This window comes from Artemia franciscana, unplaced genomic scaffold (genome assembly GCF_032884065.1).
Source record: "Artemia franciscana unplaced genomic scaffold, ASM3288406v1 PGA_scaffold_23, whole genome shotgun sequence".
Classification (NCBI taxonomy): Eukaryota; Metazoa; Arthropoda; class Branchiopoda; order Anostraca; family Artemiidae; genus Artemia; species Artemia franciscana.
This window is the reverse complement of record NW_027062649.1, coordinates 516957-543049: the sequence shown is the minus strand read 5'-3', so window position 1 is coordinate 543049 and position 26093 is coordinate 516957. Positions and strand designations below refer to the sequence as shown.

Here is a 26093-nt window from a genome sequence, read left to right as displayed (position 1 = left end):
TATAAAGGCATCCGGATGTAACCAAAATGCTCGTTTTTTAATTTTTCTACTGTCTTATTAAAAATTTTACCCATTTTAATATATTTTCATTTCAATTTTAAATGGAAAGCCAGTGCGGGCTAATAGATTATTTGTGAGAAATGATTTGACTTTAAACATGGAGCACCTTCGCTAGTGTCTGCTATTTTGGTTAACAAAGCATCTTACCCTAAGCTTTAATCAATAAACCTTAAAAAATCTCACGTAAATGGAAGACTAATCTTGATGAGCAGGGTTTATCTTGTCTTAATTAATGTATAGGAGGGTGAGAAGAGACTATGAAGGCAGTCTAATAGTCTCTTACCCCTCATCTCCTTCCTCTGAGATGGGGGTTGCCTTCTTCTCCTCTCCCCCCTTTTCCTCAATAGTAAAAATAAAACGATTAGAAGAAGCCTCACCTTCCAAACGAATAGTTAATCTGAAGTTATAATCCATCCATACTTTTATTATAAGATGAATAAGAACATAGAACCTTGTTATACCCTAATGTTATTACCGTTATTTGTCAATTGAGACAGGAAAAAACTCATATTAAGATTTGAACTTTTACCTTTAGCCGTCTTACTCACAATATTCCCAAAAAATTAAGGGTTATTATAGCTATTATTAGCCAATTAAGACAAGAAAGATCACCTATTAAGACTTTATTTATCGCCGTTAGTTGCCTTACTCATATAATTTCCAAAAAATGAAAGATCTCTATTACCGTTATATGCCAATTAAGACAAGATACAACGCCTATTAAGGCTTAAGTTATTACCGCTGGCCGGCATTAGTCCTTATTACCGTTAATCGGTATTACTTATTACCGTTAATCGGTAATACTTATTACCGTTATTTTTGTATTAAGACAAGAAACGGCACCTATCAAAATTTGTTATTGCCGTTGGTCGCCTTGCTGTCATTCTCTCATGACAGATCCTTATTACCGTTACTTGCCAGCTGAGGTGAGGAACTATACTTACCAAGACTTCTGACGGTAAATCGATGATCAATATAGATCAGCCTTTTCGAAAATTATTAAAAAGTATTAAAATTAGCTAGTGGTTAATTGATTTGATCGAAAGTAAAGCAAATAATTTTTATTTTTTCGCATCGGACAGGTTGAAAATGAAATGGCGGTGTTTTACAAGTTTCGAAACCAACCCCTGATTGTAAATCCTAAAGAACCTAAGATAAGATGAATTGTAGTTTTCGTTCTTCTGACACTTTTAGGGTCTCCATGTGTAAGGAAATTTTTGCATTTAACTCTAATCAACTCATTCTTAATTTAGAAAGCTGGCCCTAGAGTCCTGGACCAGGACGTCCAAAGCTGGATCTTGGACTTTAGAGGACAGGGATGAACAAATAATTAATCTTTGGGGGGGAGGAAATAAAACTAGGGCTCCTCCATTGGTATTTTCACCCCTCCATCCTATAATAATTATAATTCTCGACCGTCTGGGGGGGGGGGGGCACTTGTCACTAATCGTGAAAATAAAACCTTGTGTATCCATCGGTATGTGGAGGTAAGTATGACCTTTAAAAAGGGGATTAGATTTCTTGAATATAGATTTTCATTGGGAGGTTTTTAAGCTAAATTTCAAAGATATATTTAACTCCTAGAAAAATCTAACTTTGAAAAAAAGGATCGGTTTATTCTAAGTCAAATTGTTTCTTTAGTTTAGGGTTGCCTTCCGAATTCTCTCCTTGCATTACCTAAGAATTAGCTATATATTGGATACCTGCTGCATTTTGCAGCAAGGAATGAGTTTGAATTCTTGGATATTTGAACTAAATTATCAAATAAATTTTGTTTTATTACATTTTCTCTCTCTCCCAAACGATCCTGCGTACGTGTCTGGGAGAAGGGGGCTTAAACCTCTTCAAGACCACTTGTTTATGTCAAAATAGATTAAATTGTGTGTATGATCATTTGTCGAGCAGTCTTAAAAATGTCTCGAGATAATGTTTTCTCCTGTTGTTATTTTTGCTTTTATACCCTATCAGCTGCATGTTTAGTTTTCCTCCAACGCGTTGTGCATCCCAAAGAGTAGAAGAAGAAAATTCGCACTTTTCGTTATCAATATCTTTAGCTTAAGTCTAATATTTCTTTCTTTTTTCTATGCAGTTCTTTGATGAACTTATTCTTTGATTTTGTCTTTTTCTGCGTAAAACTTAAAAATCTATTTAAAGCTAAAGCTAGCTGAGCTCAATCAAAACTGAAAAACTAACAAAAGAAAATTCTTAACCTTTTTCCTTTATGGAATGATTATCAACGAATCTATGTTTACATTTCAGTGTGTTTTTATTTGTATTGGATATAGTTTCTTCTCTTGTTTTATAGCTTTCAAGTTTTTCTTTTGTATATATTAAGTGAGGTTGCGTTTAGAATGTGTCAGGATGTGTTTATAAGGTTTTCTGTTTCACATCTTCTTTGACAGTAATTTCTAGCCGGTTTAAGTTTGACTTCTAGCCGGTTTAGACTTCATTTCTGCTCCTCTTCAGATGGCTCTTTACTTTTGTTGGAACATATTTCTTGTATTAAGTGAGGTTCAAATTGCGTTCAGAATGTGTCAGGATATGTTTATGAGGTTTTATGTTTCACATCTTCTTTGAGAGTAATTTCTAGCTGGTTAAGTTTGACTTCTAGTCGGTTTGGACTTTATTTTTGCTCCTCTTCAGATGGCTCTTTACTTTTTTGGAACAATTTTTTTCCGAACGTTTGTTTTTAATTAATAAAAACTAACTAACATGATTTTACTGGTATACGAAGCTAAGTAGGCTTCAATAAATTAACTAACACATCCTAAGCATAATTTTTAGTTAAATAGAATTTAACACGTCCTAACGAAATTTCAATTAAACACACTTTGAGCTAAACAGAATTTTTCTTTCAGTCATGATATTGCCAAATGTAGTGCCTGAATTGATTCCGCCAGAAGTTAAACCTTTGTTAGTGTTTGTTAATGTCAAATCTGGAGGTTGTCAAGGGCTAGAACTTATTACAAGCTACAGACGCCTTCTCAATCCCTATCAAGTTTATGATCTCGATTATGGAGGACCATTACCTGGGTAAGCTGTGACCCTCTTTTGTATTTTCTGTATTGTGTCCTGGTCAATTCCCCTTCGTCGGATCTATCCCATTCAATCATAAAATTGGGATACTTTTCAACTTATACCTTCTTTCCCATTTCTTTACTTTCATCTTTGTTCTCGTCTAAAGAATTTTTTTCGTCATTACGTTTTCTTATCAACAGTTTTTTTTGTTATGGCACTTGCCCGTCGGCCAAGTGCCATATAGCGATAGCAATTTCTGCCCGTCGGTCTGTCAATCAATGCATCAATCATTTTATTAATACTAAAACGCTATTACATATGTAAAAATGTTATTAGCTCCAAGAAGCTTTGCTTGTTATGGGCCATACAACACAATAATAGAGCACTAAAAGAACCATAAATAATACCCTAAATCAAACAATAAATATTAAATAAAGATGAAGGAGAATAAACACTAGCATACAGTAAAAAAAATAAAAGAAACAATATTAAAATAATAAATAAATAATAAAAGAAACCAAGAAAGTAGAGAAACAGGAAAGACGAAGCTCACATAAGAACATCAAAGAAAAAGGCAAATAAACAAGGACTTTAAAAGTGAAGAAGATTCCTGAAGACAATTTTAAAAAGGATAGGAGAGAGATGCATTAGTTGGGAAAGAATTCCAAAAAGGAGAAACAATAGGAAAAGAGGAAACAGGAAAAATAAAAACAAAAAAGATAGAGAGAAAAATTACTGAAAAGACCGACGAAAACTGCCTGGTAAATGTTTAGTTTCGTTCCAGTTTAGAGCTATCTAGATTTAGAGCTATCCAGTTTAGAGCTCCAGTTTGCGAAGCAGCGTAGTTTCCAGTTTAGAGCACTTAGAAATGCTAATTCTAGAAGCGCATCCATTTTTGGTTGACCCTCCTCCATGGGGCAAACAAAAAATGTGTAAAGTGGGCTTACTTACAGGTAACATTACATATAGAGCTAAGCGTATTAGTCCATGAACCCCACGGGCAGCGGGGCGAGGTCTGTATTCTCTATTTATTTAATAAGCCTCGTTTGAGTTCATCCTTACTTTAAGCAGTGGGCATAAGCTAGATGCGATGACTATCTGACTGTCTGGTATTTATTAACTAATTAAAAAATTTGCAAAACGTTGGTTAGGTATAAACCTCGTTTGAGTTTTTTTTTTTTTTTTAGTTTTATGACTCTTTGTTGAATGCATATAGAATACAAACCTCGCCTCGCTGCCTGCAGGGCTCATGGACTAAAACGGTTCACTCTATAGGTAATGTTACCTGTAAGCAAGCCCACTTTACGCATTTTTAGTCTCGTTGGAGGGGAATTTTAGAAACCTAAGAAATTGATGCACCTCTCTAATAATGACAAGGAAAAAATATGCGATCATCAGAATCTTGCTATATGCAGTAATACACACTTTAGAGTACATGAAACGAAACTAAACATTTACCAACTGCCTTTGCAGAAAGAAATAGAGGGACTTCTGGAGGGACGGAGTTCCATAGTAGAATTGACTGATAAACAGGAGACCTCTGAGCTGCTGTAGATGATCGTTTGGGCAAAATAAATCTTCGAGAAGAACTACGTAAAAAAGAAGAGCACCTATCTGATCCTGTCCGTGAAAAAAATTGCTGCAGAGGCGGTGGAAGTGTACCTAGAAAAGCAGAATGCCCTAAATAAAGGTTACTTTTACCTACAATACGATCCAGCGGAGCTATTCCAGTATCATCATAAAGATCTGAGCAAGGGTAAAACCAAGGGAAAATAAAAGTAGCTTTCACTGCCCTATTTTGGGCTCTTTGAAGTGAGCAGAGAAGAGATTTATTAGTAATACCCCAGACAGAGCTACAATAAGAAAGGTAGGGATAAACAAAAGCATAATAAAGAGAAACTATAACATCTGGAGGAAGAAATGAGTTAACCTGGTACAACATTAAAGATTGGTGGAGGATGAGGGAACGGGTGTGAGTTATATGCGGTTTAAAAGAAAGAAAACAGTCAAGATACACACCAAGAAATTTCACCATAATAGCTTGTGGTATAATATCATTCCCATAAGTCAAGGTGATTGGCTCCTGTACGTCTCTCATTCGTTAAGGGGTCCTGAAATTGACAATGGCACTCTTCTGGCTGTTAAGAGCCATACCGGTTAATTCGGATTAGAAAAAATGACGGGTCCTGTGTCAATTCAAATTCTTAGTCAACCTGCCTAAGACCATAGGCAGGCGTGCCTTGTTTACCTCTCATTCTAGGGAATCTAGCGATCCTATGTCAACTTAAATTCTTGGTCAACCTGCCTAAGACCATAGGCAGGCGTGCCTTGTTTACCTCTCATTCTAGGGAATCTAGCGATCCTATGTCAACTTAAATTCTTGGTCAACCTGCCTAAGACCATAGGCAGGCGTGCCTTGTTTACCTCTCATTCTAGGGAATCTAGCGATCCTATGTCAACTTAAATTCTTAGTCAACCTGCCTGAGACTCTAGGGGGGCTTGCCTTTCTAAAAGCTAGCAAATAAGTATTGGTCCAATAAGAGAGTCATACCTACTCCCGCCGTTTACCCATGCCATCCAAACACTTGGATAACTATAGTTTCTATGACTAGTAAAAATTGTCATAGTTATATGACAGCAAGCAATTGATTATCAAGGATAGATTGAGACGGAAACATAATAAGACGGCTCTAAATAATTATATTAAAGAATACGCTAGATGTCTTTATTGCAATGGGTGTATTATTACTCTTCAAAAGGAAAATAGAGTTCAGTTTATCGTTTGTCATAGTTGTAATTCCCGTCGTTCTCTATCTGCTGTTATAGCGGGTTTTCAAGCTTTTACCAAAAAACGTTAAGTAGAGAGACAGAAGCTGTAAACTAAAAAGCTAGTTGTAAACGCTCAAGGCAGTGGGTTAAATGGGATACAAATTTTAAGCTGTGTATTTACCACAGAGTGATGGTGATGATGTGTCATAGTGTAAGAATAGGTTTCAAAATCATAGTTGCAGTGGTAGATACAACCTAATAAAGGACGAGCCGTGGCACATAGTAACCAAAAATCTAAAAACGGCTTTAAAAAAACTGGCAAGTATGAACAAATTGCCATTTCTAGCTGATTCAGGAATGCTAACTATTATCTAAATTAGTCTTAATAGTAAAATGTTATTTTAAAGACAAATTTTTGGGAATTTCAAATTAGCCTGAAAATCCTAAAACATGGTGTCAGATCGAAGTAAAACGTATCCATTCTTAGGATACGCCCTTTTGGCAATCTGCATGCACATAATGTGTTTTGATTTATTTCAAAACTCCCCCTCAATATTCTCTTAAATTTTCAACTTTATACGCTTAGCCTTAACTGTACTACCATCATAATAGTAATGGTAGTAGTAGGAAAAGTAGGAGTAGTAACAGTGTATTAGTAGTAGTAGTAGCAGTAACAATAGTATTAATAGCAGCAGTAGCTGGTATATTTGCCTTTTGGTCAACTGTATATCCTACTCATGATACTCCTGAAGTTTCCTCTTGGTACTATAATCCGTTAAAAAATATTACTTATACGCCCGTATCAGCAATCTGTATGCACATAATATGCTTTGATTTAATTCAACGTTTCGTCTCGGTGTTTTCTCAAGTGTTTATTTCAATGTCTTCAGCCTTAGTAGTACCCGCTACAGAAGTAGTAGTCTTAGCGATAGTAGTGATGACAGTAATATTAGTTGTGGTAAAAAAAAAGTTAAGGTAAAGGATGCGGCTCTAGACCCTTAAGGTCCGAACCGGTGGTGCTGATCTCGGTCTCAAGGCCCTTCAGCCAGGAAGTGTAATGGGGAGATGAGGGCCAGCAATCTTGTGCTTTTGCACACTCTCCTGTTTATCTTCCCAGATTTTCCAGGTACCCATTTAGAGCTGGGTCGACTCTGGCTGAGCTTACAGAGTCGCAACTGACCTCCGTCCCAAACCAAATAATTGGATACACTAGGATTCGAACCTTCGCCCTCTCGGACAAAGGATCCTAAATCCAGCGCACCAATCGACCTGGCTCGGACAGAAGGAGTTGTGTTAGCAGTAGAAGCAGCAATTGTAGTAGTAGTAGTGTGTAAATATTGCCTTTTTAGTCAATTGAGCATCTCCTTTATCATTTCCAGAAAGTTCCAAATTAAAATGCTCAGTCATTCCTGAATTACGCCCTTTTGACGACCAATGTACACGTAACATGTTTTGATTTAGTTCAACACTCCCCTCGGCATTCTTAGGAAAGACTCGCCTTAAATCCCTTCGTATTTTGGGAAAATAGTCTCAAAGTATTGAGACTTTTTGTGTACCTTTCTTTAATAACTTTTGCGTACCTTTTCTTAATAACATTTATTATATGCAAACAGTGAACAAGTTGCATAACTTACAGCTCTTGCCTTGAGGCCTTGGGGGGGGGAGGGATGACATCCCCAAACGTATAATTAATGAACTTTTCAACAATGCTGTAAAAAATATATGTCTCAAAGCTTCGTTTGGATGTTTGTTTTTGGGAAATAATGGGTCTGTGGGGGGGGGGGGGCTGGTTGCTCTCAGCTCACTGTTGACTCTTAAAAAGGGCATGTAACTTCCAATTTCAAATAAAATTAGCCCCATCCGAAGTTTATAGGACAAAACATTCCATAATTTTTTAGTTTGGTTCAATAACTGGACATTTCCTTGGTTTGTCTCAACTTTTCGTTGGCAATTAGAGGACACGGAAGTCTTTGCCACCTTCATTGGAAATTGTTTTACTTTTGGGCAAGATTAAAGAAGGAAATTTACATCAAGACTTTGCATAAACTTTTTGTGTGAACTCTCTCTGAAAGTAATCTTGTGAATAATCCGGAAGCTCATTATTTTGTGAATGGCCCGAGAAGTTATTTATTTATTTTTGTGTATAAATAGGCTAGTTTCAGTTACCCGACCCGAGAATGACCCGAGAAGTTAAAGTCAACAAAAAACAAAAACCTAAAAAGATAAACCTAACAGAAAACTAATCCTTAAAACCCAAAAAGCTAATAAAACTTTATGAGAAACCTAGGAAATACTGCTAGGAAGTGTTTAACAGAAAATGTTTCAAGTTTTGTTGAACAGAAAAATACAACACAAATTTCAAAACTTAATTCGGTTGATGGCTAAAATTGTCCCTAGCCTTACATTAAAATATTAAAACGGTTGGTTTGGTAAATAGACGAAATCAGAAGCTTCTGCTTCTGATTTGAATTAAGGTTTTTGATAAACCTTAAATCAAAGAAGTTTAACCTAGACTTTTAGTTCTAACTATAATTCTGGTGAGATCTAGACTTCTAGTTCAAATTTTGTAGACTCCTAGTTCTAACTAGACTCCAAAATAAATTTAAGCATCTTAAAAAAAAAAAATTGAAGGATGTTAATTCTACTAGAATGACTATCGCCTGTTTCAGAGTTCTGTTTGTTATTACAGCTTGAAAAAGTAAAGATTTTTGAAAAGACTTTAAATAAGTTTTACCAAAATTGCAACATACGAACTATCGCTGTCCTTGTAAGCACACGTCGTACGCAGAAAAATATTATTTTCCTGTAGAGAGGAACAAACAAGATTAGGACCTTTCTATTTGTTATGAGTATAAATAATATGCTCGAAAAATGCATTTTTTTCTTTAAAACGTCATTTATAATCTTATAAAAAGTACACTGCTCACAAATTATTTTTATACTATGTATGTGAGTATTTCTAGGACATGAACTATAATATGTGTTTTTTTTCCTTTTGGCACTATCTTTGTGACAGATTTTTTGCCCAAATTTTGTGGCAAATTTTTTTTCCAGCTTTCACCATTTGAACTTGAAAAATGGCATAAAAAAGGAATCTTAACAAAAGCTCACCATCACAGATGGAATGGGACTCGTGAAGATCACGTTATGTACCTCTTCCCTTGTTGAGTCCCTTTCCCTTGAAACGAATTTTCAAAATGCGGAAAACATAATTGATTAGTGGTCCTGTGGTGGCGCAGTGGATTTGACCTTAGCTTGGTAATACGGGACCCAGAGATCGAATCACGCTGCAGGAATGTACTGTAGGGCGGACGCAAGGACCCTAGTAGTCAAGAAGTGTCGTTAATTCTTAAATAATAAATAATAATTGAATAGTGAATACTAGATTTATTTTTCCTACCAAGACGCAAGTAGCTGTGTTATAGTTATTTTCAATTTTTAATCCCAATTTTTTGTTTTCATTTTCTTACGCTTTTCTGCTCTTAATCATGTCCTTTTACCAAATGTTTCAGCTTTATTATGCTTTTTCCTACCCTATTTTTGAAGTAAAATAGAAATGTACTGTTAGTCATACTACCCTTAAAAAGTGTATTTTTTAAAGTGATAAATAATCATAATGTAACATACTTTTTTCATTTATTAGGCTTTATGTGTTCAGAAAACTTGCCAATTATCGTATATTAGTTTGCGGTGGAGACGGGACAATTGGATGGGTTCTTCAATGTCTAGATAATGTAGGACAGGATTCGGTCTGCTCCTCACCACCATGTGCCATTGTACCTCTAGGAACTGGTAAGGACTTATTATGCTATCGTGGAATTTGCCATTCTTAAGCAAAGTTTCATTAGAAGAAGGTAATCTCCAAATTGAATGAACAGTTTTTTTTTCGTGGTACTTGGAAGAATTGACGCTTTTTGACGTGAAAGGATAGTCTGGGTGGCCATGACACAGAAAGTCATTCTTGGATATGTCATCCTTTGTCATATATGTCACCCTAAAATATGTCACGCCCGATGCTTTCATTTTTAGTCCAAAATTTCAGTTGTTCTATAAATGAGAAAAATCAATCTTTTTTAAATTAAGTAAGTTTGGAGATAACATTTTTAATTTATTATATTCTTTTATTAAATAAAAAAAACTAGTTTTTTTAACTGAAAGTAAGGAGCGACATTAAAACTTAAAACGAACAGAAATTACTCCGTGTATGATAGGGGCTGTTCCCTTTTCAATGCCTCGCTCTATACGCTAAAGTTTGACTCTTCCTCTCAATCCTACTTTATTAAAGAGTAAAAAACTTTAGAATAAAGAGCAGGGCGTTGAAAAGGGAACAGCCCCTTTCATACACGGAGTAATGTCTGTTCGTTTTAAGTTTTAATGTCTCTCCTTACTTTCAGTTAAAAAAAAAATAGTTTTTTTTAATTTAATTTCTGAACGTTTTTGAATTAATGCATGTTTGATTTTGGCTCTCCGCACATAAATTATTAAAATTAAATTTGCATATTAATTATTTTTTTTGGCTAAATGGCTTTCTCTTAGTTTTGATAAGACGATTTAGAGAAATAAGGGTTGAGGAAGGAGGCCTAGTTGCCCTCCAATTTTTCGGTTACTTAAAAAGGGAACTAGAACTTTTAATTTTTAACGAAGATTTTTATTAGTAAAAAATATACGTAACTTAAGAATTAACTTACGTAATAAACTTCTATATTCTTATATTTTTGTTATGTATATAAGGGGGGTTTGTCCCCTTGTTAATACCTCGCTCTTTACACTAAAGCTTAAGTTTTCTCCCAATTCTTTAAGAATGACCCCTGAATCAAAAAGGCCGTAGAATAAATAGTTGAAATTACTAAAGATACTTTAGCATAAAGAGCGAGGTATTTAGGAGGAGAAGAACCCGTCATATGCGTTATAATCTCTTTTAGTTTTAAGTTTTAATGCTACTCCTTACTTTCAATTGAAAAAACTTTTTCATGTTTATTTTTTCATTGTTTTTTTTTTAAAGTAATACTAGAAAATCCTGCGCCCTTTTCATTGAATTTCTCTTCCCCCATGACATATTCCTCCAAGGAAAGATCCTCCCACATAGCCCCCTCCCCTAACCCCCCCCCAAACCAAAAAAATCCCCCTGAAAATGTCTGTACACTTCCCAATAACCATTACTGTATGTAAACAATAGTCAAAGTTTGTAACTTGCAGCCCCTCCCCCGGGGACTGTGGGGGAGTAAGTCATCCCCAAAGACAAATTTATTATGGTTTTTGACTATGCTGAGCAAAATGGTTATCTCAAAATTTTGATCCGTTGACTTTGGGTAAAAATGAGCGTGGGAGGGGGCCTAGGTGCCCTCCAATCTTTTTGTCACTTCAAAAAGGCACTAGAACTTTTCATATCCGTTAGAATGAGCCCTCTTGCGACATTCTAGGACCACTTGGTCGATACAATGACCCCTGGGAAAAAAAAACAAAACAAAAAAAAACAAACAAATAAACACGAACCCGTGATCTGTCTTCTGGCAAAAAATACGAAATTCCATATTTTTGTAGATAGGAGCTTGAAGCTTCTACAATAAGGTTCTCTGGTACGCTGAATGCGATGATGTAATTTTCGTTAAGATTCTATGACTTTTAGGGGGTGTTTCCCCCTATTTTCCAAAATAAGACAAATTTTCTCAGGCTCGTAACTTTTGATGACAAAGACTAAATTTGATGAAACTTATATATTTAAAATCAGCATGAAAATCCAATTCTTTTGATGTATATTTTAGTATCAAAATTCCGTTTTTTAGAGTTTCTTTTGCTATTGAGCCGGGTCGCTCCTTACTACAGTTCGTTACCACGAACTGTTTGATTTCCCTTCTGTATATCTTTTTGTCACCTGGGATCAGAACCAGAAAAAAGAGATAAGAATTTTCACTTCCCAACACTCATGTATAAGACGAATCCTCAACATCTGCTGGCAACAAAAGATGGCTGATCAATCCATCCGCCACAAGACGGGCCAGCGTCTTGTGAGAGACGTCATAAGAGTTAGCAGATGGAGATACCTTGACAAAACGTAAATATCGCAAGGAAGAGAGAAACAAGGATAAGATGATAAACAGCTAGTGAAAAAACGAAGGGGATTATGTAAATATTTTGGTTAAGACCTCTGCTTGGCTGTCTTCAGTGTAGAATAATAAAAAATATAGAAAAAATCCAAAGAACTATACGAGACCTTTAAACAAACACTAAATTTAATGTAGGAAGGACCTTTCTAAGCAATGATGAAAGGGTAACTGAATGAAAAATACATTTTGGTCTTTTAAAATGTAAATCAATAAATGAAAACCAACCCTATCAAATTGTCTTTCCGATGGTTACGTATTGCATATGGACAATTTCGGATTACCCAACGCAACCCTGTATTGGCAACCAACAGGCTAACACCTCAGAGGCAGACCCAGAAATACCTTGTAACGAACGTATGACCTGTGTGTATGACCTTGCAGCGACCGACCTGTGTTACCTGCACATGTCCATCCAACATCTGTGGGACAACACTCTGGCAGCGGCAAACCGTCGGGAAGATAGGCAGCTCCTTTTCGATACCCTATGTGCCTCTGGAGATGGGATGGATGGTTGATAGATTAAATTGGTATTAAATCACTTAATGGAGTGTTTAATTTTTATTCAGGTATATTAAGGAAGAAGTTGAGTGCGGTGTGCTAATAGAGTGGTCGCAGGGAATCTGATGCTGTAGTTGTGTTTTGTTTTTAAGCCCCTCCCGAGGTTAGTTTTAAGTTATTTTCTTTTATTTTGATTTGTTTGGTTGTACCTCCTCCTCATGCTGTGGTATTTGGAGGGGATGTGTTTATGCTAAGTTTTTTTTATTTATAATTGATATTAAATTTAAAAAAAACGAAATTGCTGTTTCAAATACCCATCATTATAGTATATTTTTGCATCATAATGTTAAATTGGTAAACCTTTTGATTACAGGAAATGACCTAGCCCGAGTTCTACGATGGGGGCCAGGCTATTCGGGTGCAGAAGATCCTTCAACGCTTTTGAGAGACGTTATAGACGCAGAAGAAATTCGGCTTGATCGATGGACTGTAGTTTTTCATCCTGAAGAAAAGACGGACCCAAATCAAGCAGGATTGGCAGGTAAATTTATTGTGAGCTCCGGATACGACTTGACGAACAAAGACGTTGATATCCTGCGAAGAAAAAGCAGATAAATCTTAATTCATTTAACGAGAAACAAAATTATGGTGAAAATAAACGGAAAAGCAAGGCCGTCATGTCCATGGTACGAGACTGTGCCAAGGATGATCTAGTTTTAAATTTTTCGGTATTCGTCTCCACGCCTGTTAATGCCTTTCAAACTTTAAATCGTTCTAACCCTCTGTAAGTTGATCAGATGGGAAATCTGATTATGAAATCGGTGAATTTTAAGTGAGTCATGCCCCTAGCAAAGGTATGTGGGAGGGTGGTGGTGATGTGAATTCGTCGATACCGGCCAAAACTAGTAGACAGTCAGAAAAACTTAGTCAGGAAAAACGGACCTCCACTATACATATATCTCTATCTACTCGTAAATTAAGTTGCTTCAATTTATTGATTTTTAGTTGTTACTTTTTTTTAGTTTCTTTTTTAGTTGATTTTAAGTTGTTAGTTGATACTAAAAAACAAAGTTTTTGGATAATTTGAACTAGAAGTACTGAGAGTTTCTGGAAAATTTGGAATTTCAGGGGAGGAAGCAGGTCCTTCCCCCTTCGCACGTCCTTGGGAACGCCTCTGTATCTACGCATTTAGTTGCTAATAAATACTTGCTATTTAATTTTTATTTGTGTCTGGACAGGAGATAAAGACTTGTAGTTAAAGGGGGTCTTAGAGTACACAAGGTGAATTCAAAAGTCCAAGGCTGCGCGGAACTTTACCTAAGCGTGCAGCCTCTTGGGAAGGATAACCCGCAATAGCCCAATTATTTTTGTGGGCTTACTTGAAAGTGTATCATAAATCCCCATGTTAGCCTATATAAAATTTAAATACCCCTGTATTAAGTTTATTGTTTTTACTATTATTCTTACATGTAAACGTCTATAACACTGACAGTAAAAATAAATAAATGCAAATCAAGTATAAAATGTTTCAAAATTTTGTTTCAAAGAGTATTTTTTCAAAAAAAATTTGTTTCAAAAAGTGGTACTTTTAAATTTAAAAGTATTTTTTAAAATAAAATAATTTATTTTTAGTTGAAACAAAAGAGTGATGGTGAGTAAAATGGCTGGAAAATTTGAGCTATGTATTTACTCATTGGAGGAGGAGGGCTAAAGTAAAGTCAAACGCTTTTAGGAATGATATTAGTTATCCTAAAAATCCCAAAATACTTACTTACATCATTCCTAAAAGCACTTTAATGTACTTTGCCACCACCCCTTCCCCCAATGTGCAAATATAAGGCCCAAATTATATATTTCCCATGCATTTTGCCATACGTCACTCTTCTATTTCAATTCAATGCCCGTAAACGAGAAAATTCGCCTGATTTTTGTAAGCCTGAGGAATCCCCCAACTACCAAAATGGCTGGTAAAATTTAACTAGAATCCAAGAGCATAACCAAGATTTTGACTGGGTGGGTTTTTTTTTACAAAAAAAAATTAAAAAAACCCTTCCAATTTTTTTTTATGTGCATGTTTGTTATTATTATGTGCATTTTTACGAGTCTGACAGAAATCTCTTAGGTGGGTGGGTAGGTTTTTCAAAGCGATACCTCCTTCCTCCTCCTTCACTGGACACGACCTTGATAGTATCCAAATAAAATGCTGAAACTGGAAGATCTCGCTGAATACAGAATACATTTTTTTTTAGATTTATTTGTTTTATGTTGTATATTTAGTCATAATTTATTTTAAGGTTTTTATACTTCAAGTTTTGTTGTTTTGTAGGCGCAGCGAATGAAGAGAATTCGCAGATTTTTGTGATGAATAATTATTTTGGGCTTGGAATCGATGCTGACTTATGCCTAGATTTCCATAATGCAAGAGAGGAAAATCCAAATAAATTTAATAGCAGGTAAACTTATTTCCTATAGCCGTTTTTTCTTAATTTAATTCTAGTGTTTAATGTTAATTTTTTATTTCATTTTTTATAAATGGGAGAGTCGGATGTATCAAAAAAATATGTAAAGTAGGTTGAGAGTTGTGAAAGTATTTTGTATGATAATGTTGAGTAAAGGTTTAGGTTTTCTATACTCCTACAAGGGAGCAGATCCTGGGGTTTGGGCTCAATCTCTGGCAACTTCTTTTTATTTTAATTTCTATTAATTGAATTTAATTATATTTTTTAATTCAATTAACTAATTTACTCATTTTTTAAAGTCCGGTCGTAGTCGGTGTAATGGTTTGTGTTAATTGGTGAATATCGGTAAAAAGAATCTATCATATTTCGGTAATAAAGCGAACAATGCTATTAGCTCTAAAAACGCGAAAGTGAAACGCCATTATATTTTTTTTTATTGAATGACATTTTTTTTCAAACGAAAGTAAAGAAAGATATTAAAATTCAAAAGATAAAAGGGGGGGGGGGCAAATTCGGTGCCAATTTTTCCATATCAAGTGAAAATGACAGTGACAACTGAAAAATGATCCATATTGTAACCAAAATAGGCAAAGATATACTAAAGAAAACTTATTCGTTTCCTTGGATGCATGAATTATGCAGGATTATCTTAATTTTGATAAGATTTTTAGAGAAACTGAATATCAGCCTGGGGATAAACTGGGGCCCGGGGAGGGCAAACTGAGGTCTTGGAGGGGAAGCTGCCCCCCGCCTGTCCCATAGCAAATTAAGTCCCTCTTTCACCCCCAATCTACATGCCAAAATTTAGCTTTATTTGTTCGGAACATGTTTAGAGTGAAAAAATAATTGTCTTTTTCTAATTACAAATTTTTTGTTTATCGATTGCTTTTCAAAACATTTGAACTAAAGCTATATTTTTCAAATCAAAACATATGCAAATGAATAAAGTCTGTGTCTGAATGAATCAATGTCTGTTTCAATGAGCCTTCTCCCTATTTTTCTATGATCAATGGTTGATACGATCACCCCTTAAAAAACGATCCATGACTGAAACACTTCCAAAAAAGAAAAAAAAAACATCCATGACTATCTACATTTCCAAAAAAAGTGCAATTTTGCAAAATCGAAACTTACTGATTTTGGCGTTATTATTTGGAAAAACCATGAGAAGTCAGTTATTTTGATGCCCATATTGTGCTAAAAATTTAGTTTCTAAGAATTTCAGTTAATGTTGATACTGTGATACTTGTAACACAAAAAGGCCGCTGTATCTTTGTCAAGATTACTGTTGCCGTGACTTGTGCATTTAGCTTTTTCGATTGCCAAACAGATTTTTTGAAGCCAGAACCGCAACCCAAGACTGTCAATTTTTTTCCATATACGTTGTTTCGCCCACAGACTAGGAAAACTGAAACGTCCAAATTCAAATAAAACCAACCACCATTATATAATATTAGGTTGCAATACTCCGAAGCTGCTGAAAAGTTTCAATAAAAAGCAACAGTATTTATTGTAATTGACTGGGTTTTCTTTATTAAGCTTAGGCTGACATCTAAAAAAAGTTGAATTGTTTACCAACATGGTTAAAGAGAAAAACCATGTAGAATCAGAAAGAAACAGAAATATGAAATTGATTCGAACTAAGCGTGGACACTGTTGTGTTTTTCGGAAGAAACAGAAAAAAAGCTCGGTGATTGTTCTGTTCTTCAGTAGAAACAGAAAAATGCTGTTTAAACAGCTGTTTTTTCTGAACACCTAAAGCTTAAAGAAAGAAAAGTGTAGGTGGTGCAAGTTTGGTTTTTATTACAAATATAATAACAGTATGATTTGTTCAAGTCTTTAAGCTTATCGCTTAAAAACATGCAAGTTTATGCGGTTTTGGACATTTTCCGGGAATACAGATTTCGTGTAATCAGCGATCAAAAATGCCGGTTTGCTCAACACACCGTCGTAGGTAAGCTAAGATGCCTTAGAGCGAAATCTGGCAGTTTCGGAAAGATTTCTGGCGATCCGGGAAGATTTCCTTCGTCCGGAAAATAAATGGGTCTCCAATCTGAAAACATTAGTCTCTCATTAGCTTCCTGTCAGGGTTTTCATTTGCGAGGGATAGTACTTTTCTCTAAAAGTAACACTTTTGAAAAACAGTATTATTGCAATTTTTTCCGCGAAAAAGAAGAGTTTTTATAATGAAGGGATGAAAAACTGACGTTGCAAACAAACATCATTTTTTCTTTTTTTCTTTTTTTCATCTTTTTTTCTCTCGCATCCTTTTTTTCAAAAAACGCACTTTCATGTTTGCACAGAATCTCCTTGAACTTCCCGGAAATGCATACTAGTCATTTGAGACATTTCGATAATAAAATAATTTTCGTCATCAAATTATGCAGTCAGCTCAAAGTCTTTAGTATTTAAACACAGGTCATATTTGCATTGGGAGGGGTAGTCTCCCTTCGGCAGACCATTTCTTTGCCCCTTCCCCTTCCTGATGTTTGGAAGCCATCCTAAATAAAACCATGAAAGAGGAAAAATGAACGGGGAAAACACACTTCTTACAACTAATTAATTTATTTTCCATCGCGGCTTAAAACAGCCTTTTAAAATTAATTATTTGCTAGAAGATTATATGAGAGACCATTCAAAAGAAAAAACCATGGTTTGAATGTAGTTCGCATATTTTGCCGACACGTCTTGCCAGAAAACATTGTTCTAAGCCATGTACTGAATTCATTCATTGATTCAATTCATTCATTTGACAAATAAATTCTGAATTTTAAAGATCCTTAGACCTTTTGCTGCATAATATTTTCTTGAAGTAGTCTCTCCTATTGAATAGATTTTCAAAGAGATGCAAATATGAGAACAATTGCTCTTTTTGATAACTTATTTTCTAAATTTCGGTCGTTTTGTGGCAGAAAATACTTCTCCAACCCACACACTTGATCTCTTATACATCAAATAAGTAAAAATAAACTTTTCCAACTGAAAGTAAGGAGCAACATTATGCTCAAAACGAACAGAAATTATTCCGTATGAAGGGGTTGCCCCCTCCTCAACACCCTGCTCTTCACGCTAAAGCTCTTAGTACTTATAAAAAGCTTTCTGTTCTAATTAAACAGCTCTTGTGTTTCAGAAGTTGTTCTTAAAAATTTGGGACAAATAGTCAAACTTTAGCCTAAAGAGCAAGATATTGAGAAGGAGGGCAACCCCTTCATGTACAGTATAATTTCTCTTTGTGTTGAGTTTTAATGTTGCTTCTAACTTTTAGTTGAAAAAATTGTTATCTTATTTTATTTCTGATCGTTTTTCAAATAATGCTGATCAATCTGGCTATCTCCGTAAAGAATTCCCTCCCCTCACGGAAAATTCATCCATGCAAAGTTCCTCCCACATAAAACACGAACCCCTAAAATTTCTTTTGGATTATTTCATCCTCGATGAAACCCTCTCTCCCTGCCCACCGCAAAATTTCTTGCAGAAGATTCAGCCTGAAAAGTTCTCCTTTACACACTTTCATTTGGAAAAGACTTTAAGTTCCGTTCGTTTTTTTTATCCCCCCCCCTTCTGTTCTTATGTGACAATTATTTTCCCCCTTCCGTAAGGCAAATAATTCCCCCTTCCTTAAGGCAAATAAAAATGATTTTGTGGAAAATTCTATTAAATTTCCCCTGGAAGTTTCACCCACAACAATTTCTTTCCTCCCATAAAAGTATCCCCATGGAAACTTAACCCAAGCACAAAATACTCTCTCATCCCCCCTGAAAATATCTGTATACGTCACAATAACAAAAACTACGTAAACACTGGGCAAATTTTTTAACGATTTGGGGGAAAAACGTGCACGGAGGCCAGTAATCTCAAGTCATTTTGGTCACTCCAATCTTTTTGGGTGCTAGAACGTTTAATTTCCATTCAAATGAGCCCGCTTTGATGTTCCAGAATATTGGTTCGTTATGATCTCCCCTGGAAAAAACAACAACAAATAACACGCTTCTGTGAGCTTTAATTTGGCAAACATAGAAAATTTCACAATTTTTCAGATAGGAGCTTAAAATTTCTACAGAAGGGTATTCTGATGTGTTGAATCTGATTGTGTGATTTTTATTAATATTCTTTGACTTTTGAGGGTGTCTCCCCCCTTTTCAAAATCAGGCAAATTTTCTCTGGCTCGTTGCCCTTTATGGGTAATACTAAGTTTAAATTTGTGTTTAACAATCCGATTCGGCATGCTTGTGAACATGTAGGCCTGTTTTCGCGGCTCACTCCCAAAGGAAAAGCCAAGCCTCCCCCTTACAGAAATGCTATATCTAACACAATTTCAAAGGCGTAAATATAAGAAAAATGTACCCCCCCCTCCAGAATCTTTGTAAATCTGAGCTGCTGTATTTATGAAAATTCATTAAATAAGAAAAACACACTTTTTTATAATAGAAACGTATAACCACGCTTGTTAACGATTTGAAACACATTTTTTTAAGTCTAAAATTCCCAAATATCTCATTCTCGTACAATAAAAAAAAAAAAGGGAACAGAAGAAAAACATGTCAGAAAAAAAAACAGGACAAAATAGCTATTGTAAAAACAAAAATAGAACGGAACAGGAAAACAAAAATTTTGTTTTTTTGCATGAGCAGAACAGAAACAGGTACTTCTTAAACAGAACACGAAGAGTGTCCATGCTTAATTGGAACAGTAAAAATTTATTTAGCTTTTATAATTGGTAAACTAGTTTCCTTACAATAGTAGGGATTGAACTTGACAACTTGCATTCTATTGGCCAGGTCTCGTCCACTTGACTATCGTAAGGTATGTGAAAGATAAATTTGTCTATGAGATCACTAACGTTCTTGTCATAGAAAATTATAATAGTTAATTTTTGTTCAGCTGTCAGCAGACTTGAGGTTTTATTTATATCGTATATTATATCATTGTTTAAAACATGAAACATGAAAAAATGATTTTTGTTTAACCGATAGTGAAGAAACAAGAACAAACGAGAATGTAAAACAATGAGATAGTTTCGTAATAATTAATAGAATGTCATCTATGGTATTTTGATCCTGAAAAGTTAGGGATAGCTTTATAATACCAACTAGATTATACAAGATACTAGCTGTTGGGGTGGCGCTTCGCGCCCCCCAAGCCCCCCGCGCACGCAAGTCGTTACGCGCCATTGTAGTTGTGTCCCTGTGTCCCACCTGATTCTTCGCTGTCCCATTGTCTGTGCATATAAATAGATTATCAGGTTTACCGACTCTTGAACATGCAACATATAATTGTCCATGGGAAAAACAATCTGTATTCAGATCTATACCTCATTATTCTAATGATTGCCTCTGAGCTTTGTTGATGGTGATTGCTAATCGAACATTCCCTGTGTCCCCGTCGTCATTTATATATCCCCCCTGTTCCCCCCGGCGTCCCCGTTGTAGTTGTGTCCCTGTGTCCCGGTCGTCATTTATCTTCCCTGTGTCCTGGTCGTCATTTGTGTCCCGGTGTCCCAGTCTGTAATTTCTCTTGAGTGTCCCGGTCGTCATTTATATTCCCTGTGTCCCGCTGTCCCGGTTGTAATTTGTGTCCCGGTGTTCAGGTCTGTAATTTCTCTTTGAGTGTCCCGGTCGTCATTTATATTCCCTGTGTCTCGGTCGTCATTTGTGTCCCGGTGTCCCGGTCTGTAGTGTCATCTTATAATGACGTCATATACAAAGCCTTATATACTTATAATGACGTCATATGCAAACCCACAAACAAACAAACATGCATACATACAACTTATTTTTATATATATAGATAGCTTCTTTTTAGTTTTTTCTTTTTTAGGTTTTCTTTTTTTTTTAGTTTTGCAGCTTTTTTTAGTTTTTTTTTTAGCTTTTTCTTTTTAGTTTTTTACCTTTTTTATTTTTTTTTTTAGTTTTTTTCTTTTTAGGTTTTTTCTTTTTTAGCTTTTTTCGCGATATATTAGTTACGCGCCATTGTAGTTGTGTCCCTGTGTCCCACCTGTGAATATAGATAGATATATATATATGTTTTTAACTACGTGCATATAAATAGATTGTCAGGTTTACCGACTCTTGAACATGCAACATATAATTGTCCATGGGAAAAACAATCCGTATTCATATCTATACCTCATTATTCTAATGATTGCCCTTGAGCTTTGTTGATGGTGATTGCTAATCGAACATTCCCTGTGTCCCGGTCGTCATTTATATATCCCTCCTGTGCCCCAGGCGTCCCTGTTGTAGTTGTGTCCCTGTGTCCCAGTCGTCATTTATATTTCCTGTGTCCCGGTCGTTATTTGTGTATGTCGTCATGAAGTTAGTTGTCGTCATGTTTGTTATGACGATGCTTAGTATATTACGTCATTATAAGTATTTAAGAAGATTGTTCAAAGAGAAATTTTTAATTGTAAAATGACTGAAGAACCTACAATGGCAACAGAGGAAGCTGCTCAAAGAGTCTATGCCAAAAGACTTTCAGCTGATAGAGAAAGTAAGAAAAGAAAGCGGGCCGAGGAATCACAAGAACAGCATGAAAACAGGTTTGCGGCTGATAGAGAAAGTAAGAAAAGAAAGCGTGCCAAGGAATCGCAACAACAGTGTGAAAACAGGCTTGCGTCTCATAGAGAAATCACCAAAAGAAAGCGTGCCGAGGAATCAGAGCAACAGCGTGAAATTAAGCTTGCGTCTCAAAATGCATTGTGTCGATAACAACGTTGGAGAAATTTTCTTTTTAGATGCGCCAGGAGGTACTGGTAAAACGTTTGTGATTCTGGCATCAATTCGATCAAAAAATGATATAACGTTGGCAATTGCGTCGTCCGGAATAGCCGCAACGTTGCTGCCTGGTGGAAGAACTGCTCATTCCGCTTTGAAATTGCCTCTGAATTTGCATTCTACAGAAACTCCCACGTGCAATATTTCCAAATCATCTGGGATGGGTAAAGTATTGCAGCAATGCAAACTTATTATTTGGGACGAGTGCACAATGGCACACAAAAAATCGCTCGAGGCTCTGGATCAATCTTTGAGAGATTTGCAGGGGAATTCGAAACCCTTTGGCAGTACATTAATATTGCTTGCGGGAGATTTCAGGCAAACATTGCCTATAATACCTAGATCAACCCCTGCAGACGAAATGAATGCTTGCCTGAAAAATTCTAATTCATGGGCACACGTAAAGACATTAAAATTAACTACAAATATGCGTGTCCGATTGCAAAACGATGACTCTGGTCAAACATTTTCAGATCAATTGCTGGCAATTGGAAACGGAAAGCTCCCAGTAGTGGGAAAGCCAAAAATGTTGTATATTCGCAATTTTTACGTAGTTTGAAACACATATATAAATCTATCTATATTCACAGGTGGGACACAGGGACACAACTACAATGGCGCGTAACTAATATGGCGCGTAACGACTTACGCGCGCGGGGGGGCTTGGGGGGCGCGAAGCGCCCCACCAACTAGGTGTTGGGGTGGCGCGAAGCGCCACCCCAACAGCTAGTATATATATAAATAAGTTGTTTGTGTGTTGTGCTGACAGACGTCATGTATGTTTGTCGACTGACGTCATTATAAGGATTGAGCATTATGCCGTCATGAAGTTGTTTGTCGACTGACGTCATGTTTGTCGACTGACGAAATTACAGACCGGGACACCGGGACACAGGGAATATAAATGACGACCGGGACACTCAAAGAGAAATTACAGACTGGGACACGGGGACACAAATAACGACCGGGACACATCTATCTATATATATAAAAACTAGCTGTTGGGGTGGCGCTTCGCGCCGCCCCAACACCTAGTTAGTGGGGGCGCTTCGCAACCTCCCAAGCCCCCCCGCGCGCGTAAGTCGTTACGCGCCATATTAGTTACGCGCCATTGTAGTTGTGTCCCTGTGTCCCACCTGTGAATATATATATATATATATATATATATATATATATATATATATATATATATATATATATATATATATATATATATACTACGTAAAATTTGCGAATATACAACATTCTTGGCTTTCCCATTGTCTGTGCATATACAAAGCCGTATATACTTATAATGACTTCATATACAAACGCTCTTTTTACAAACAAACATGCATACATACAACTCATTTTTATATAGATAGATAGATAGATAGATACAATACAAATTAACTGCGTAAAACTTGCGAATATACAACATTTTTCGCTGTCCAATTGTCACTGCATATAAATAGATTATCAGGTTTACCGACCCTCGAACATGCAACGTAAAATTGTCCATGGGCAAAACAATCTGTATTAAGATCTATACCGCATTTTTCTAATGATTGCCCTTGAGCTTTGTTGACGGTGATTGCAAATGCTAATCGAATTGGGAATTGCAATCTTTTAAACTGAAAAGGCAGATCCGTTGGAATCATGGGAATGCTAGGAATAAGAGCAGCCTCACCCTCAAAAGGCCCGGTTAAGATTGTTGCCTCTATTACGTTTTCCATTGTTGTTTTTTTTTACGGCAAGTCGCGTACCATTGCAAAGCTTTGGAGGGTTTATATTTCGTAACAATATTATTGGTACGCCTATTTTTAGTTGTAGCACGTGTGGTGGAAACCCTGTTAGATCCAAGGAATTTAAAAATTCAGATGGATAATTAACCGCTTCATTTGGTTCCACAACTGTATTAACTGACTTGTAAAGGACTGCCTGGTCTCGAATCTTGGTCAAAACAATATTGTTGATTTCGTGGACGTCTATATTTTTGGCTGCCAGAATCGCTCGTTCACTTAGCCATTTATGATTTTTATAATTCGTTAGAATATTCGGAAATACTTTTTCAGTCAATTCATTTTTGGACGTCGCTAAATTACAGAATTCAGCAGGTAGTTGTATACGTCCTGAAATTGAGTCTACTGGGAGCTTTCCGTTTCCAATTGCCAGCAATTGTTTTGCAATCGGACACGCATATTTGTAGTTAATTTTAATATTTTTACGTGTGCCCATAAATTAGAATTTTTCAGGCAAGCATTCATTTCGTCTGCAGGAGTTAAACTACGTAAAAATTGCGGGTGTGTCCCCCTTTTCAAAATCAGGTAAATTTTATCTGGCTCGTAGCCCTTTATGGGTAATACTAAGTTTAAACTTGTGTTTAACAATGCGATTCGGCATGCTTTTGAACATGTGGGCCTGTTTTCGCGGCACACTCCCAAAGGAAAAGCCAAGCTTCCCCCTTACAGAATTTCTAGATCTACCACAATTTCAAAGGCGTAAATATAAGAAAAATGCACCCCCCCTCCAGAATCTTTGTAAATTTGCGCTGCTGTATTTATGAAAATTCATTAAATAAGAAAAACACAATTTTTTATAATAGAAACGTATAACCACGCTTGTTAACGATTTGAAACACTATTTTTAGGTCTAAAATTCCCGAATATCTCATTGTCGTACAATAAAAAAAAAAATAAGGGAACAGATGAAAAACAGGTCAGAAAAAAAAACTGGACAAAATAGCTATTGTAAAAACAAAAATAGAACGGAACAGGAAAACAATTTTTTTTTCATGAGCAGCACATATATAGCGCATTTCATGAGCAAAACATATGGCCACGCTTGTTAACGATTTGAAACATTATTTTGTAAGTCTAAAATTCCCAAATATTTCATTCTCGTACACTAAAATAAAATAGGGGAACAGAAGAAAAACAGGTAAAAAAAAATAACAAGACAAAATAGCTATTGTAAAAACAAAAATTGAACGGAACAGGAAAAAAAATTTTTTTGTTATTGCATGAGTAGAACAGAAACGGGTACTTCGTAAACAGAACAGAGTGTCCATGCTTAATTCGAACAGCAGAAAAAAATTATTGATATACTTGATTGATATACGACGAAACATACTTTCCTTACGACAGGAGGGATTGAACGTGACAACTTCCGCTCAAGTGACAGGCTCTCATCCACTTGACTATCGTAAGGTACCTGAAATATAAATTTATCTTCTATATGCTAACGTTCTTGTTATAGAAAAATTATAATAGTTAATTTACAACCACTTTTTTGTTTAGCTGTCAGCAGACTTGAGGTTTTATTTATATCGTTTGGTATTTTAAAACATGTTTTTGGATGTATGGGAAGAATAAGCACAAGTTCTCTTGGGGGATCCGTTCTCTTTGGGGGAGCTGGGTGTTGTTAATTTGGAAAAATTAGAAAAATTGAGGTATTTTTAACTTAAGAACGGGTGACCGGATCTTAATGAAATGTGATATTTAGAAGGAACTCATGTCTCAGAGCTCTTATTTCAAATCCCGACCAGATCTGATCACATTGGGGGGAGTTGGAGGAAGAAACTGGTAATCTTGGAAAACGCTTATAAATGTCGTAGATACGTGATTGACGTAACCGGAGTGGATCCGCTCTCTTTGGGGGAGTTAGGTGGTGAGGTTCTGTGCTTTGGCGAGCTTGTTGCTTCTGGACGTGCTGAAAATTCTGGACATGCTGGACGTGCTGGACGTGCATAAGTGATGAAAATTGGTTTGCATGACAGGCAGCTGTACAAATTGACTTGATAATTTTTTTTTCCCCCGATTCGACTATCTGGAGGGCTGAAGGGAGAGGAAAAATTGGGAAAATTGAGGTATTTTTAAATTACGAGTGGGTAATTGGATCTTAATTAATTTGGATATCTAGAAGGACCTCGTGTCTCAGAGCTCTTATTTTAAACCCCGACCGACATTAAATATCTGGTTTTCTTTTTAAAGCAATCTACGAGTCTTAGAATTTTGTTAGAGCTCATACCATATGAGCTCTTGGCTCTTGGCTCTTCCGACCTCGTCACAAGTGCCATATGAGGTCTTAGCTCTTGTTTTATCGCTCAGGAAATTCCCCCTTCCGTAGCAATTATTTTTCGGAAATTCAAACACGCTGAAAGTCCCCCCTCCACCCTTCCCCTTACAATTCTCCCGGGATATCTCATGCAAAATTGAGTAGGCGAAGAGAAAGTAAGGCAAATAAAAATGATTTTGTATAGAAATTCTGTTAAATTCCCCCTGGAAGTTTCGCCCACAACAATTTCTTTCCTTACGTAAAAGTAACTCCATGGAAACTTAACCCAAGCACAAAAAACTCTCCCCCCACCCTAAAAAATATTTGTATGCCTCGCAATAACAAATACTATACGTAAACAATGGGATTTTTTTTAC

General features: G+C 36.0%; 1 protein-coding gene across 1 annotated transcript in view; it reads left to right on the top strand.

The window, feature by feature from the left end:
* Window positions 1-26093, top strand: part of LOC136041512 (diacylglycerol kinase theta-like) — a 114006-nt gene that overhangs the window by 55276 nt on the left and 32637 nt on the right. Inside the window, exons 11-14 of the mRNA XM_065726218.1 lie at window positions 2919-3093; window positions 9491-9639; window positions 12823-12990; window positions 14776-14902. Of these exons, the coding sequence (XP_065582290.1) occupies window positions 2919-3093; window positions 9491-9639; window positions 12823-12990; window positions 14776-14902 (619 nt within the window). The remainder of the gene's footprint in view (window positions 1-2918; window positions 3094-9490; window positions 9640-12822; window positions 12991-14775; window positions 14903-26093) is intronic.